Below are 17,013 nucleotides of genomic sequence, written 5' to 3' on the forward strand. Positions count from 1 at the left end.
CTTAATAATTTCTTTATTTTTTTTTTATTTTTGGAGAAAATTAAATATTTGGAAAAACCTCGTCAACTTTATACATTTAACTAAAGGTACTGCCTTTGGGCAGGCGCGGTAGGGTGCTAACACCTTCCTTACGCATAACCGATTCCCGAACCTAAAATCTAGTTTTCGTAGATCATGTCTTATTTTATGGTTTTCAATATTTTTTCCATAATAAATTATGGTGGCGACTCCCAAAATATTTTCTTAAACCCGTTTGTTTTTGGTTCGTCGTCCCATCGCGATCCCGATTGTGACAATCCTGACATTGTAATGATTATCAATTCTTAAGTAGAGATGGGTAAGTCATGTCGTGAGAATAGCAGGAGACTCTAGCCTAGGGGGGGTCCTGCGGTGAGTGATAACGGGCTAACCTCGTGTGGCAACTGATGGATTTCCAGTTACTACACGCACGGGTGCACGAACGGCCTCAAACTACATATTCATACTAGTCCGAACAGTCAAGTTAAAATGGTCGGTCAATATATGTTTATATGTTTTACACATGTTGTATGAGTATCCTAGTTGCTTGTTTGAATTGTATTTCCACGTGAATATTAAATTATACTAGCTTACCCTTGTTTTTTGTGGTATGTCTTTGTATGTTGCTTTCCCTTTTGCAATGATCACCTAAATGGTGAGCTTAGAGATGAAATCTTTCAGTTGTCGCAACGGGAGTTTGAGAGTGAAGCTTACCGTTTAGGATGAACTTTTATTCTTCAGGTGAAGAAATTTTTGTTCATATTTAACCTGTAGTTCTTGTTATATCATTATCCATGTACTGTTCATTTTAGTAGTTTTATATTACTAAATTTGGATGTTAGAAGATTTGTAAAATCACAACATTTTTATTGACTTTTAAATTAATCTAAAGTATTTTTAACATAAAAATTAATATTTATGTATTTTACATAATTATCAAATATTTGTCAGCTATTATAATTTTCATCGTATAAAACGTGAATTAGTCTTTTATTTGATTTACAAAATTTGTATCCCAACTTCTCATAACTTTATAATATTTTATTAGTGAAAATATTATGTCAAAATATTTAAACTCAATCACGTCTGGTTCGATCACAATTCAATTAGGATGAAATCATTCATACTCATACTAATGCCTTCAAAAGTCTAATTTTAGGAACATCGATTTCGTGTTAACATAAACAAATTAGGCAATAAATGTTGATTTAGAAAACAAGCAATTGTGTTGTGTATAGCAAATCAAAGTTGTAAGTCAGTTTCTTCCAGCACTAATTTTCAAATTGTATAAACCAAATCCATTTTTTTTTAAAAAAAAGGTACTTTATATTGTACTATGCAAAAAATTATTTTATTATTTTAATTACATAATCCTAAAAGGACAAAATGAGAAGTTTATCTATATGGAGGCAACTGCCTTGACTTTAATATCTTTAGATTAGAATCCTATCGGATTTGAACACAGGAAATCCTTATTACACACACTATACAGTTCGAAGGAGAAACTCTTTCACCTCTATAACACATCCATAGGTTTTAAAAAACTGACTACATTCAGGCAAGAATATATAATCTGGCAAAAACTGTCAGGCACATGAAATCAAATTTTAAGAGTAAAAAACCTATCTAAGTACAACAGTGCATCTGAATGTAGTGTCAACTGAGAAATACGTTCACCTTAATTGAAGAGTCTGTTAAGATTATATCCCTTCCGTTATCAGCCTTTGGATGATCAAGGGAATTTAATCTTATTCTAACGTGTAGTGGTAGCATGAAAATAAGATCTCTCACATCACCTTTGGATTGCAATAAAAAAGCAGTCCACGAATCTCTCTCTATTTTCCCAGATCTCTTGGAGGTCAGAATATCAAGTATCCTTGCTGCATGCTCCTCCCGGTTTCCCTCATTTGAGTTTGGGATTCTTCTAAGTTTGCAATGCAGTACAGCGTAAATTATAACCTGTATGAAAGAAAAGTAATATATAAATAAATAAATAACCATTTATAGTTTACAAGCATATTTATAATTAGGTAGAATAGTCCATTTGGTGTTTGAGAATATATGGAGGTTTCTTAATGCTAGAAATGAAATAAAGTTCGTGAAAGAAATTTTCATCTCTTACATTCATCCCTTATTTGAGGAAAGTATCTAAATGTTATCATAAAATACAATTTAATCCATATATGTAAGGACTAAATTGTTTTTTAATCATAATATGTAGAGACCCCTATTTGAAATGAAGGACCAATGTGCAAGATGGAAATTACTTTTAGGAACTTCTTATTTACTTATTAACATTCCCAGACTGAATTTAAAAAATAAAAAAAAATAAAAAAAAAAAAAACTGTTTACTTTCAAGGACCATCTTAAAAACTTATTTAATTTCAAGACTGAAAAGATCATTCGGCTTTATAACTATTCTGGTTCCTAAGTATGTGCACTATGGGATAACTACAGAAAAGATACATACATGAACCCGAAAATTGATACAAGTTCAAACAAGAGCCAAACAAGACAAGATGAGATCAGCATACCTCGCTTGTTCCAGGGCTAGTACAGACCACACAGCTAATCCGGACTTTCTCATCATCTTCCACTAATGAATTTTTGTCTAGATTATCATCTTGAACATTTATTTCAGATTCAGGTTTTGGAGCGGCAAGATAATCTAATTCATCATACCACTGTTGTGCAACACCAGCCTGCACCAAGAAGACATTAAGTAACTAAGAAGGTAATCAAACTGCTTCACTTAGAAAGTTCCAATTTGCAAAAGAACCTTGTATAAGGATCCTGGAACCTCGTCCATTCCAGAAATTTCAGTAGCTGCACCTCTTGCTTGACACCATATACAAGATTCTTGCAAAGGTTCAACAAGCTCAAAATCCACAGGAATATCAACATTCAAATTTATGTCAATCCTGCCTGTGACACATTCCAGAAAAGTTGTAGACAAACACAAAACGAAAGAATATAAAAGATATAAGAACAGCTCATCTAGTTACTAATCCCTTATTGTTGGAAGTCCCATATCAATTAAAGATAAAGTCAATTTACCTTATATAGGTGGGTGTAAATCTCACCTTACATGCCAATTTTGTAATGTTGAGTTAAGTTTAAAGTTCATTTTTTAACATAATATCAAAGTCATGGTTAGAACTTATCCTAGAGAAGTTTGTTATTTGTTAGATATATTGTTCCACTCGCTACCAGACCGCTATCAAACTACTTATTCATGTCTAGTCCCACGTTCAAGATGTATATGTCTTGCGTGAGGAGAGTGTGTAGGAAGCTCCACATTAACTAAAAATAAGGTCAATTTACAATATATAAGTAAGTGCAAACCTCACCTTATAAGCCGGTTTTGTAAGGTTGAGTTATATTAAAGTCTACTTCTTAATATATTAAGGTAGAGTTAGATTAAAGTCCACTTCTTAATATATTAACAACTCCAGAGAGGTACTGATAGGATCTAAGGTAAAAGGATAGAAGGCGGGAAAATGAGAGCGGTTAGGAAAGGCGGGATGGGAGATCTTATATAAATAGAGTTCTATTCTTTGTTAGAAGGCAGCTAGTCATATTCTTTTGTGAGAAGGGTTAGGCTCCCGTTAGATGGAGGGAGGTTATGCTCCCAGATACTGATTGTACACTACTTTCGTTGATGAGAATACAGATAATTCATTCTTTTCCAATTGTTTTTCTTGCTGTGATTGTGTGAGTGAATTGTCTGGTTAGGTTCCAAACCCAGGAACCTAACAAATTGGTCCAAACTGCCGGATTATCAAGGGAGCGTTGCTGCCGGATCGATAGAGCGGAGGAAAAGCGTGAGGGAAGAAACTGCCGGCTAGAGGAAGAGGAGGGCGAGAGAACTGCCGGATCTGTTTCGGAGGGAAGAAGAGCTAGCGAGGAGAAACGGGAACAACGACTGTTGGATCCAATTAAAGGCGGAGCAAGACGGTGGGCAAGCTACTGCTTGGGAGAATAGAATCGAAGGGAGGATAAGCGTGATGGAAGGAAGAGACAATACCTGGGAGAGGAGGACCAGCGAAAGAAGCATGGCAGAATACAGAAGAAATATGGAAGAAATACGGCAAGAAACGGCCGCGATGCGTCAAGACTTACAAGAAATCATGCAAAGGCTGGGTGGACGAAACAGGAACTAGGATGGACACGCAGATGGGGGCCAAGCGTCCGTCAACGGGAATCGGAGGGTGAGGCAGAAAGACGAAGGAGGAAGGGAAGGCGAACATACTGAGGGGCAAAACAACTGGCGGAAACGGGTGGCGCTACCCGTCTTCGAGGGGATCGATCCGCTGAACTGGATCAATCGCGCAGAGAAATTGTTCGAGTTACGAAGGGTATTGGAGGAGGAAAAGGTGCACCTAGCCGATATCAGTATGGAGGGGAGCGCTGGCTACTGGTTCAGAGCATGGAAGGAGAAAGCCAAGAATCTTTCCTGGGATGGCTTGAAGGAAGCCCTGGTGATAAGGTTTGGAACCATTGTTGAGCGTTTGGCGGCATCGAAACAGATGGGGACGGTGGAAGAGTATGTACAGGGAGGCGAAAAGGTAAGGAAAGGGAGCGGGATAGAAGACGAGTCATCTAGGGGACAAACGAGAGGTGAGGCGACACGATCCGAGACCAATAGCTATAACCCAGGCCGATCGAGAGTTGCCGAGCGGTCCGAGGCCAAGTGCTATAGCCCAGGCCGATCGGCAGTAACCGAGGAACATCTTCAAGACATCAAGAAAGCAAAGCAACCATCAAAAAAAGGGGAAAATTCAATACAAACCCAACTTTCAGAGAACCTGGAAGATCTTGCATCAACTCTGTTCAGGTTGTTAACTCGAGCCGAATGGTTGAAGGTAGGGGGAGGAACCGAATGGTGCAAAGATAGGGAAAAGAGAGCCGAACGGTATAAAGATAGTGGGAAGAGAGCCGAACGGTATAAAGATAGTGGGAAGAGAGCCAAACGATAGAAGAGGTTATTAGAGTCGAACGGTTGAAGGGAACGATAGCCGAACGGTTGAAGGGAACGATAGCCGAACGGTAGAAAAGCATGGGAAAGCAAGCCGAGCGGTATAAAGATAGGAAGAAGAAAACCGAACGGTAGAAAAGCATGGGAAAGCAAGCCGAGCGGTATAAAGATAGGGAGAAGAAAACCGAACGGTGGAAAAGCGTGGGAAAGCAAACCGAACGGTATAAAGATAGCGAGAAGAAAGCCGAACGGTATAAAGATAGGAAGAAGAGAGTTGAACGGTAGAAGAAGTTATTTTACAGGGAAGGATAAGAAGCTCCTCGCTTTCAAGGAAATAATGCAGACACGAAAAGGGTCCCATAAAGTTTGTATCTCATCTCGACCACCACCCAAGCCTCCTGAATAGAATTGGAGGGCATAATCAGTGGGTTCCCTTCATAAAATAACAAGATGATAAAGAGGAGCCAAGAGATCAAGTTTTTCGGTTCCAACCTTGAGGACAAGGTTGTTTTGCAGCGAGGTGTAATGATAGGATCTAAGGTAAGAGGATAGAAGGCGGAAAAATGAGAGAGCGGTTAGGAAAGGCGGGATGGGAGATCTTATATAAATAGAGTTATATTCTTTGTTAGAAGGCAGCTAGTCATATTCTTTTGTTTAGACAGGTCTTGGACCTTGTGAGGGGGGTTAGGCTCCCGTTAGATGGAGGGAGGTTATGCTCCCATATACTGATTGTATGCTACTTTCATTGATGAGAATACAGATAATTCATTCTTTTCCAATTGTTTTGATTGTGTGAGTGAGTTGTCTGGTTAGGTTCCAAACCCAGGAACCTAACAGGTACTATGTATCGTTGGGATAAAAATATCCTAATATCTCTATAGTAATTACGAAAAATATCCATAGAATCAACACACTCATTTCAGCTGGTCTATATTTCCTTTTTCAAGAGAGTGTGATTGTTACAAATGGAGGAGTTGAGAACATAATTAGCATGGCTGTAAATAATAAAGTATTTATTTGCTCTCTCTCTCATTATTCAAGTTGGTATCAGAGCTCCCAATCTTGGGAGCTTGTTTCCACTGCCACCACTCCCAACCACTGGCTGCTGCTGTCCTCCTTGAAGATAATGGTGAAAGTCTGTGTTTTTTTCCTCAATGGCTGAGAAAAAATTTACTTCTATGGGTCCTAATGATCTTCTGAACGTGGCAGATCCCTACCTTTTGATGGCCAAAATTATTTATAATGGAGCTAATACATTTGGAAGATTCTAAGAGGATGATCAAGATTAGACCACATTGATGTTGGAGGACTGAGGACCAGGGTCAAATGACCCTGATTTGAGATTTGGGGTAATGAAAATTCATTGATCATAACTTGAATGTGGCCCTGATTTGAGATTTGGGGGATAATGAAAATTCATTGATCATAACTTGAATGTGGCATTCCATAGTCCCTCAGATAAGTCAAAATTTTGTTTTGTTCTGCCAAAGAAATATGGAATGACCTAAAAATAACTCCTCTTTGAAAAATGATTTTGCTGCCTTTTATTACATTGAAAGCAAGGTGCTTAATACCAGACAAGGTTCTCTCAATATCAAAATATCATGAATTATTGAATGGGTTGTGGATCGAACCAGATAGTGCCATAATTTGAATATGTGCAAATCAAATGATGCCTCAAATGCTTAAAGCATTGAAAGAGTAAGAATTTGATAGACAAGGGAGTATAGGTAGAGGGTTTGGAAAGTATACTACAGAAAGAAATTTCAGAACAAAAGAAGTTAGTTGTTATGGGTATAGACCAAAACTAATTAAGACTATGTTTAAAGCTTACTGTAGGATGACATTTGATCCAGGAGGAGTTCATGTGGATCACAAGAAAAATAAAGTCATTCAAAGATGGCCTACTCCTAAGAATGTTAGGAGCTTCTTCAACAATAAAATCATGTTTGTCCAAAATAAAGTCGACCCTCCATATTTGAGGACAAATCCTTCTCAAGTCTCACCCAGCAACTTTCTCTCTCGTGCAGCACCTGTGTCAGAGCGTTTCAGCAACACGTTTTGCTCATTTTTCTCACATGTTAAATATGGAATTCGTGCAGCTACATGTGGCTTGTGATCCTTGCATCATAATACCTGATGATCAGGAGGGTAGTTTAGGGCCAATTGAGAGGCTGAATGGATCTATAAATTCAGCACTCTCCCCTAGTATTGATACTTTTGAATGTTAGTAGAGTTACGCTGTTGAGATTACTCTAGCCTTCCTCTTTTCGAAAGTCACTTACTACAGAGTCTCCCAGAGCCTCCTCTAGCCCCTTCCCCTAGTTAAGGTGTAGCCTTCTTAGGCAAACCGTTTCCATATACCACAACCATCATTTGACCGAACCTTTGCCTCAATTCATTATTCCGCTACGTCCTTCATTCATCTGCACGTGTTCATGACCATTAGGAGGGTTTCCCTACGTCATCACACATGTTAGGGATTCAGTCTATGCCTCTCTCTTTTATATCAACACCTTAATTTTAGGGATTTCTTAAAAACAAATCTACATATATTATTCAGTCAATCTATATTTATTGTACTGTAAATATACAATATTTACACCCATATTTCAACAGATTGAGTGTGAGAAGTAATCACACAATTCCTGTATCATCTCAAATGCACAATTTTAACAAGGATCCTAATTAAACTCGAAGACCCAAATTAAACAACGAAACAAATCACCTAAGATACTCTAAACCAAGATAATATCAGATATTTCTAAAAATTTGAAATTTTAAATTCATAAATACACTGCTTTAAAATGTAAATTAACCTGGTAGCAAATCAAGATATTCCACATGATCAATCGGTGTACCCAAAAGTCCATTTCCACTGTCAAACCAGGATAATCAAGAAGTCAACTTTTCTATTAGAATTGAGGACAGAATAGGATCATGCATATCTCCAAATGGGAAAAAAAGAATGTCCTTAGTCATTACAAGGAATATTACAGCCATATACCTAGCCGATGTGGCATCTTAACACATCTAGGACTAGATATTTGCAGCACAAAGTTCGCAAGACTGGACAAGTGTGACATTACATCAAGAAAGGATGGGCTGAGTTAAGTATATACTAGACGTATCTCAATGCCAAAGCTTACTCAAGGGAAGAGAGAATTTCCAAAATGATTAAAAGGTACTTTGACCATATGCCTACCTAATGAAGGATCTTAACAGATTCACTGGAAACAATCTTACATTCTAACATGGACAGAAACAGAAAAAATTAGTTTCTGAATAAAAGAAATCTATACAAGTTCTTTGAGAAAATAACTTACGCAGCATAAAATGTTTCCAGGGGGAAATTCAGCCAATAAGGTAATCCAAGTATCCCTAGATTAGATAATCGGAAGTTTGAACAGACTCCAGATTCTCCACAAACCTTCAAAATCCTCTGTCCAACTAGTGAGACAAAATTAGGAGTGAATAATCTCAACAAATGCATCCACAGAGAAAGATAGCCTTAACTAAAATGGAGAAAACTACCTGGATCACAAACAAAAATGTGATTTTGCAAGGTTGCAAGTGAAGATAAAAGATCAGAATGTGGTAGGGCCCCAAGTAAAGAGCCGCTCTTAGTTTCATGTTGAAACCAGTCAAAGGGAACCCGATCTATGACAGATAAACGTTTCATGATTGAATGCCCACAGATCTCAAGAATTCTTGGATAACCTAAATAAATATAACAAAGAATCCATCAGTTCTAGCTAGATACAAGATTGTTTAAACAAGTGACCATATAAGGATTATAGAATCAAACCTTCCAAAACTTCATTCATCTTTCCTGAACTGATATCCAAGACCCACAAAGTTCGAAACCTAAAAGTATCAATGATAGTATAAAGGTAAGGAAGGAATATTACTTGAACTATAGCCCTTACTATCATTCTTAACCAAGAAAATTTAGTCATAAGAAAAGGAATATTGAAAAAAAAAATCATGATGTTCAACACAATACAAGATTTGAAATTTAATGAACAATGAGGCACAAGGGATACTGATGAATTATAGCAAAACACATTACTACTTACCCTCCTAAACATAAGGTATTCTGCCACCCCACAAACTTTCAAAGTCTACACTAGAGCCTGACTCTTCTTTGGAGAAATAAGAAAAACTCAACTCCTTAGACGGAAAGGCTTGAACATTTTACATGTAAATATTCTCTCAATTGTTTTTCACCACTTCAAAACAGAGAATGATGAAATAAATAGCAGTCTAAGTTCCAATTCCTATCTTAAATTTGACTGAATTTCAAGTCAGAAACACTAACCGAAGCAACCGTGTCATCTATAAAAATGAAAGAAATAAAGTTTATCTTTCATTAATTCTATGTTGTGCTTGACAAATGTAACACCAAAACAATCTACGAAATCGAGTTATCATGATATCAAGTCAGTAACACTTTGCATCTCAACTAACAATTCTGATTTTAGTGACCAAGTGTTGGCAACCAAAGCCCAATGGTTCCATCATTGAGCAAATTGTTGCCCTGTCAATATTGGAAAAAGTTAGTTTGGTAAGGAGATTAAATATACTTTTAATAACTTCTAATAACAAGAAAACAATATTGTTTTTCAATATAATGAATGTTTTCCGTTAAAAAGTAATGTGTTAGGTTTCTTGGGAACAAGAAACTGGGTTTTCAGATTCAATAAAGAAATAAACACTCAAATCTTAGTGCACAACGTAAGATAATACTTTAATTAAAGAAAACATAATACAGAAACCATCCAAGAGCTTCCAAGGGAAAAAATTCCCTTCAACACAGGTTAAGACCTGGTTCTGAATAAACTACTCAACACCAGAACTAGAACACTCCCCCTCCTTAAAAGACAAAAACTACCTAACTACTAATTAAAACTTCCCCTAACTGCTGTTTAAACCCCTCCTAACTACCCCTAACCACTTCATACTAACTTCTATGTTTTATTTCTCCCAACTATCTAAAAGCGGTCTACAAACTGTCTAATACATTACATATCCTATCATAATCTCTCTATTTTAGACTTCTTAAAATTTGCCTATAGGCACACAAATGTCAAACTGTTGTTTAAACTCCTCCTAACTACCCCTAACCACTTCATACTAACTTCTATGTTTTATTTCTGCCCAACTATCTAAAAGCGGTCTACAAACTGTCTAATACATTACATATCCTATCATAATCTCTCTATTTTAGACTTCTTAAAATTTGCCTATAGGCACACAAATGTCAAACTGTTGATAAAAGGGTGCACCAGTCATTTTAAAATACTTGTAACTTTCAGTCATTTTTAAATTCCTGTTTAATGCAATAGTTATAAGCATAAGGGACAGATGATGCAAGAGAGAGAAATCAAAGACCTCAATAAATTTGGGTTATCTGTGAGATGAAGATTTTTTTTCTCTAAACTCCAATGCAGACATAGCAAAAAAAAAACAGAGGTGTGGTCAATCCATTCTTAAATGACAGTTAGATTTCACTGAAAACATCAAGTGATCTGGTCTAGGCTTTAAAGTTTCTGTGCATGACAGAATGATCGATCCAAAACAATATTAATGCCGTAGCCAAGGAGAAGGCCTTACAGATTTGTAGATAAAGAGGCCAAATACTACTAGAGCGTAGATGCAAGTACAAAGTGAATATATGAGTGGAGGAGCTGAGTTATTGAGAGTATAAATGAGAAAGAATATAGATCTGACACATCATACAGAAAGAGGAATACATTATATTCAGTTTCAGCTTCCAACTTTGGAACTGTTAGAATAATTATATCTATGTATAATCATTAAATCTTGGCAGGGTGTAGTATGCTATATCATTTATTAGTTGTACCTAGTTCTGCACCTAGGGGTCTAGTACAGTCCCTTACTATTCCATGTATTATGGTATTTTCATTATATATAGAATGATAGTGAGAGGGATCTCTAAGTCCTCTAGAAATACTTTACAATTTCAATCTCAAGTTGGTATCAGAGGAACTCTATTCCTACTCTGTCTTTATTGTCACTGCTGGCTGGCTGATGGCCGTCACCTCCGGTGGCCTTAAAAATTTCATCTTTTCTGAAATACCTCAATGAGCAATCCCGCTCTCCTAATAATATCAGATAATTCCAGTGCCTTTTTTAGCTGTTTCCCACCGCCCGGCACTGTCCGCCGCCTACCACTATCAACTGTCGTCCATCATCGGCCACCGCCATAGTTTAGTCCGGCAACCAGTGGATCTGAATCGCCTCCTTGAGCAATGGCCAACCCCGCCAGTGTCGAGGGCTAGTTCTCATCTAGGCGCCGCCACAGGCGCCACATCTGTCTGACATCCGCCGCCGCCGCCATCACGTTTTCTCCAGCGAAGTGATGGAAACCTACTTAGGGAAGTCCATTAAAAGGAGCACCAACTTAAGCTAAGGCTAAAAAAGGGAAGTTGAAGAAGGACTTTTAAAAGCTCTTCCTTGATTTTCTTTCTCTAAGTGTAAGGGGCTGGCAAGTATATGAGAGAAGGAAGTATAGGGGAGAGAGAGAAGGGGACCAAACGGTAGACAAGGGGGAGCGACCAGGTCGAACGGTAGAAGGCGGGGAGCGAGTTGGCCGAACGGTAGACGAGGGGGAACAACCAGAGCGAAGCGGGGAGCGAGGTGGCCGAACGGTAGACGAGGGGGAGCGACCAGACCGAATGGTTGGAAGCAGCGAGGAAGCATCCTAACTGTCACAACGGTTAGGATGGGCGGGAAACTAATTAGAGTAATAAGAGAGATATTCTGAGAAGATATTCAGCAAAACATAATTAGAGTAAACAAAGCCATATCTTAGTATAATATTCGATATAAGTTAAATATAGTAAATAAGGCTAAATATATTCATATAAGATAATTATTGCAAGTAGGATTATTTTCTAATATTCAGTACAAATTGGAAGGGAAATAATTAGTATAAATAAAGGGGAAGTCTAGGGTTAAAGGTATGCTTTTGATTTATGAGTTTTGTAAGAAAGGTTATGCTCTCAGGTGACTGAAGGAGATTATGCTCTCAGTTATTGTTTGTTTTCTTTAATTCAGTTATTCTTATCAATAAAAGAGGTTTATTCATCCATTTTCTTTATCTATTTATCTGTGAGAGTGCGTGAGAGGTTGTTCTGGTTCCGTTTCCTATTCGGATACGTAACAATTGGTCCGACCTGCCGGAACGAAGGAGAGGAGTGTGTGGCCAGCCGGTGTGATAGAGAGGAGTGAGAGACATCGTGGAGGGAAGGATGAGTGCAGTCGAAATCAAACTGGAGCACGTAGGGTTGAGTCAGGAGAGCATGCAACTGTCCATAGGAGGAGTGGAGACGAAGGTGAAGGCGATCTGCAAGGATTTACAAGAGCTGATGAGAATGATGGGAGGACGAACCCATCAACTAGATGGGAAGTCCGACGAAAGTCAGGAATCTGTTAATGGAAAAATTAATGAAGAGGAGGGCAAAAAAGATGGTGGACCGAACGGTGGTGTGCCGAACGGTGGTGGAGAGGGCGGACCGAACGGTGAGAGGGGTAGTGGACCGAACGGTGCTGAACGCCAGGAGGAACATCTGACTTGGAGAAGAAGGGTAGAGTTACCCATTTTCGAAGGGAGTGATCCGCTGAATTGGATCAATAGAGCAGATAAATTCTTTGAGTTACAGGGGTGTCTGAGGAAGAAAAGTTGTGTCTGGCCTACATCAGCATGGAAGGTAGTGTCGGATTCTGGTTCAGATTCTGGAGGGAGAAAACCGATAACCAAACGTGGACAGGACTGAAGGAGGCAATAGTGGTACGGTTCAGGGGAAGAAATCAGGGACCAGTCTTTGAAAGACTGGCAACTATTAAGCAATCGGGCTCAGTGGAAGAATACATCCAAGATTTTGAAATCTTGGTGGGGCAGACAAAAGGAGTGGCCAAGGAATAGCTGATGGGATACTTCATGACAGGATTACAAGATGGAATTCGGAATCAAGTACGACTGCTTGATCTGCGAGAATTGATGATATCTATGAGGATGGCGAGGGACGTGGAGGAGATCCAAGTGGGTGTGAAGGCTGGGAGTGGAAGTATGAGCAGGAATCAATCCTGGGGAAAACCGAACGGTTCTAGAACGTGATTGGAGACCAATCGACCCAACCAAAACCGAACGGGAGTTGTTGTAGGAAACCGAGCGGGGGCCACATAGAACGGGGGTGCGGGAGGAAGAGAAGGATCACACAGGGGCGGGATAGGCTGATCAGCAGCCAACAACAGGGACAGAAACACAAGGAATTTACCTTATGCGGAATTTCAAGTGTGGGGGACCGTTCAGTCCAAGTCACCAATGCCCAGAAAGGAGCCTGCGGATGACGATATTGGCAGAAGATGAGGAAGAAAATGAAGAGGAAGTGGAAACCGAACTTGACCAGATGCAGATGGAGCTATCAGCCTTCTCGGCTAGAGGTCTAACCTAGCCCAGAACGATGAAATTGCATGGACAGATAGGAGGAAAACAGGTGTTGATTTTGATTGATAGTGGCGCTAGCCACAACTTCATAAGCAACAAATTGGTGAAAGAGTTGGGATTACCCGTGGTGGATACTCCACCTTATTTGTTGAGCCTGGGAGATGGACAGAGGAAGAAGACGAGGGGATGTTGTGAAGAGGTAGTAATCCACCTGGGAGAAACTAAGGCTACCAAACAGTTCCATCTGTTCGAACTGGGCGGAGTTGATGTGATACTAGGGGTAGAATGGCTCGCCAAGCTAGGAGAGGTAACATTGAACTGGAGGGAATTGACCATGGTGTTCGATCAAGGAGGGAAGAAAAGGACCATAAAAGGGTGCCCTACTTTAGCTCGAAGGTTGGTTGAACTGGGAGCTTTGTTCAAAATGAAGGAAGTGGAAGCATGGATGTTAGTGTGGGAGCTCAGGTGGACAAGGAAGAGCAAGGAAGAAGGATCGTTCGGGCATAAACTGACAAAGAGACAGAATCAGGAAATGGATCAGATTCTAGTTCGGTATGCAAGGGTATTTTACGAGCCCCGAGGGCTACCTCCGGATAGAGGCATGGTTCATCAGATACCACTGAAAGAGGGCACAGATCCAATGAATGTAAGGCCATACCGTTACCCCCATGTGATGAAGGACGAGATAGAGAAGCAGGTGACCGAGATGCTGAAGACAAGGGTCATAAGGCCAAGCACCAGTCCATACTCGAGTCCGGTGATACTAGTGAAGAAGAAGGATGGCAGCTGGAGATTTTGTGTGGATTATAGAGCCCTCAACCGGGCTACCGTACCTGACAAATTTCCTATCCCACTAATAGAAGAGTTGTTAGATGAATTGAGAGGAGCCAAGTATTTTTCGAGGGTGCATTTGAAGTCCGGCTACCACCAGATTCGGATGGGAGAAGGGGATATAGAGAAAACGGCTTTTTGGACGCACCAGGGGCATTACGAATTCATGGCGATGTCGTTCGGTCTCACCAATGCACCAACAACCTTCCAGAGCGCGATGAACAGCCTGATGCAGCCTTACCTGAGGAAATTCGTACTCGTGTTCTTTGATGATATATTGGTATATAGCCGATCATGGGAGGAGCACTTGGAGCATGTCGGTTTAGTGCTAAGGAAGCTAGAGGAGACCAGTTGGGTGGCCAACAGAAAAAAATGTGAGTTTGGCAAAATCCAGATAGGATATCTGGATCATCGAATATCGGAGAAGGGTGTTGAGATGGACCAGGACAAGGTGAGGGTCGTGGTGGATTGGGAGCAGCCCAAGACGGTAAAGGCTTTGAGGGGATTTCTGGGTCTGACAAGATACTACAGGCGATTTGTGAAGGATTATGGGAAAATTGCCAAACCATTGACCGATCTACTTAAAAAAGGGCAATTTACATGGACCGAGCAAGCGGAGGAAGCCATGTCTAGATTGAAGAAGGTCGTTACCACTGCATCAGTGTTGATTCTGCCTGACTTTGACCAGCCTTTCCATATTGAGTGTGATGCATCAGGAGGAGGAATAGGAGCAGTTCTCACACAAGGAAGAAGGCCCATTGCTTTCTTTAGCAAGGCGTTATTAGAGGGATCGTTGAGTAAGTCGATATATGAGAAGGAATTGATGGCTTTGGTCATGGCCATACAGCATTGGAGACCTTATCTATTGGGTCAAAAATTTGTGGTTCACACTGATCAAAGGAGCCTTAGATACCTTTTGGAGCAGCGCATCACCACTCAGAATCAGCAGAATTGGATTGCAAAACTCCTAGGGTATGATTTTGAAATTGTGTACAAGTCGGGGGTCACCAACAGGGTCGCAGACGCCCTATCCCGAAGGAGGGAGGAGGAGACGGAGGAAAAGGAGTTGAGAGTGGTGGCCAGACCTTATTGGCAAGATTTTGGAGAGATTCTGGAGGAGGTTGAGGCGGACGAAGCATTGAAGAAGGTGATAGGAGACCTAAAAAAGGACCCCAACTTGCATCCATCTTTTACCATGGAGCATGACCGACTACACTATAAAGGAAGGCTTGTGATTTCAGCTTACTCGGCTTGGGTACCTAAGCTGATAAAGAGTTTCACACGACTCAGACAGGAGGGCATTCAGGGGTTTATCAGACGTATTGCAAGGTGGCACAATCACTTTATTGGATAGGAATGAAGAAAGCAGTAACTGACTTTGTTGCGAGCTGCCTGGTGTGCCAACAGCATAAATATTTGTCATCTTCTCCGCAAGGGTTGTTGTAGCCTTTGCCCATACCCAATGCCATTTGGGAGGAAATAAGTATGGATTTTATAGTAAAGTTCCCTAAATCCCATGGGTATGATGCTGTCTTGGTAGTGATGTTGGCCTCAGTAAATATGGGCATTTCTTACCACTGAAACACCCTTATTCCGCCCGTACCATAGTTGAAGTGTTTGTTAAGGAGATTGTCCGATTGCATGGGGTACCAATATCTATAGTGAGTGACAGGGATCCACTGTTTCTAAGTATCTTCTGGAAGGAGTTGTTTAAACTGCAGGGGACTCAACTGAAGATGAGCATAGCCCATCATCCTAAAACAGATGGGCAGACCGAGGTATTGAACAGGGTGTTGGAGGGTTACCTGAGATGTTTTTGCTCAGAACAGCCAAAGGGATGGAGTTCAGTATTACCATGGGCGGAGTATTGGTACAATACTAGCTACCAAGAAGCGGCGGGCTGTACTCCATTTGAAACAGTGTATGGGAGATCTCCCCCTTCTTTGCACAGGTTCATACCAGGGGAGACCTTAGTGGAAGCAGTCGGCCAGAAGTTGCAGACAAGGGACGAAGCACTAAAACAGCTAAAGTTTCATTTAGCAAGGCTCAAGAAATGATGGTGAAGCAGGCTGACAAAGCAAGGAGACCAGCAGATGTGGAGGTGGGAGATTGGGTGTACTTGAAGCTCAAACCACACCGACAGTCCTCGATGTCGTCCAGACTGCATCCTAAGCTAGTCGCTCGGTATTTTGGACTCTTCCAAGTTACAAAGAAGATCGGAGCAGTGGCTTTTAAGCTTCAACTACCAGATACCACACAGATACATCCAATTTTCCATGTATCTCAGTTGAAGAAAGCAGTCGGGGAATGAAGTATGGGGAAGGAATTGCCAACAGATTTCCAGGTGGATGGACCGTCCTTTTGGCGGATCAGAATTTTGGATAAAAGACAAGTATAGCAAGGGGAGGACGAGGTGCAACAAGTGTTAATAGAATGGCAAGAAGGGGGACCGGATGGAGCAACGTAGGAAGATGCCATGACCATCAGAGACCAATATCCAGATTTCAACCTTGAGGACAAGGTTGATCATCAGGCGGTAGGTAATGTTAGGGGTTGGAAAGTATATGAGAGAAGGAAGTATAGGGGAGAGAGAGAAGGGAACCGAACGGTAGACAAGGGGGAGCGACCAAGTCGAACGGTAGAAGACGGGGAGCGAGTTGGCCGAACGGTAGACGAGGGGGAACGACCAAAGCGAAGCGGGGAGCGAGGTGGC

The 17,013-nt window shown here is 40.5% G+C and overlaps 1 protein-coding gene across 2 annotated transcripts in view; it reads right to left on the reverse strand.

Annotated features, from left to right (window-relative positions):
• Positions 1-1,436: 1,436 nt before the first annotated feature.
• Positions 1,437-17,013, reverse strand: part of LOC108347389 (uncharacterized) — a 41,403-nt gene continuing 25,826 nt past the window's right edge. For both annotated transcript variants that reach the window (XM_017586590.2, XM_052868351.1), the window contains 7 exons: positions 8,805-8,863; positions 8,531-8,716; positions 8,323-8,446; positions 7,816-7,874; positions 2,798-2,943; positions 2,553-2,720; positions 1,437-1,977 (listed from right to left, as the gene is read on the reverse strand). In XM_017586590.2, the coding sequence (XP_017442079.1) occupies positions 1,675-1,977; positions 2,553-2,720; positions 2,798-2,943; positions 7,816-7,874; positions 8,323-8,446; positions 8,531-8,716; positions 8,805-8,863 (1,045 nt within the window). In that variant the 3' untranslated portion in view covers positions 1,437-1,674. The remainder of the gene's footprint in view (positions 1,978-2,552; positions 2,721-2,797; positions 2,944-7,815; positions 7,875-8,322; positions 8,447-8,530; positions 8,717-8,804; positions 8,864-17,013) is intronic.

Source organism: Vigna angularis, chromosome 9 (assembly GCF_016808095.1).
Source record: "Vigna angularis cultivar LongXiaoDou No.4 chromosome 9, ASM1680809v1, whole genome shotgun sequence".
NCBI classification, from domain to species: domain Eukaryota; kingdom Viridiplantae; phylum Streptophyta; class Magnoliopsida; order Fabales; family Fabaceae; genus Vigna; species Vigna angularis.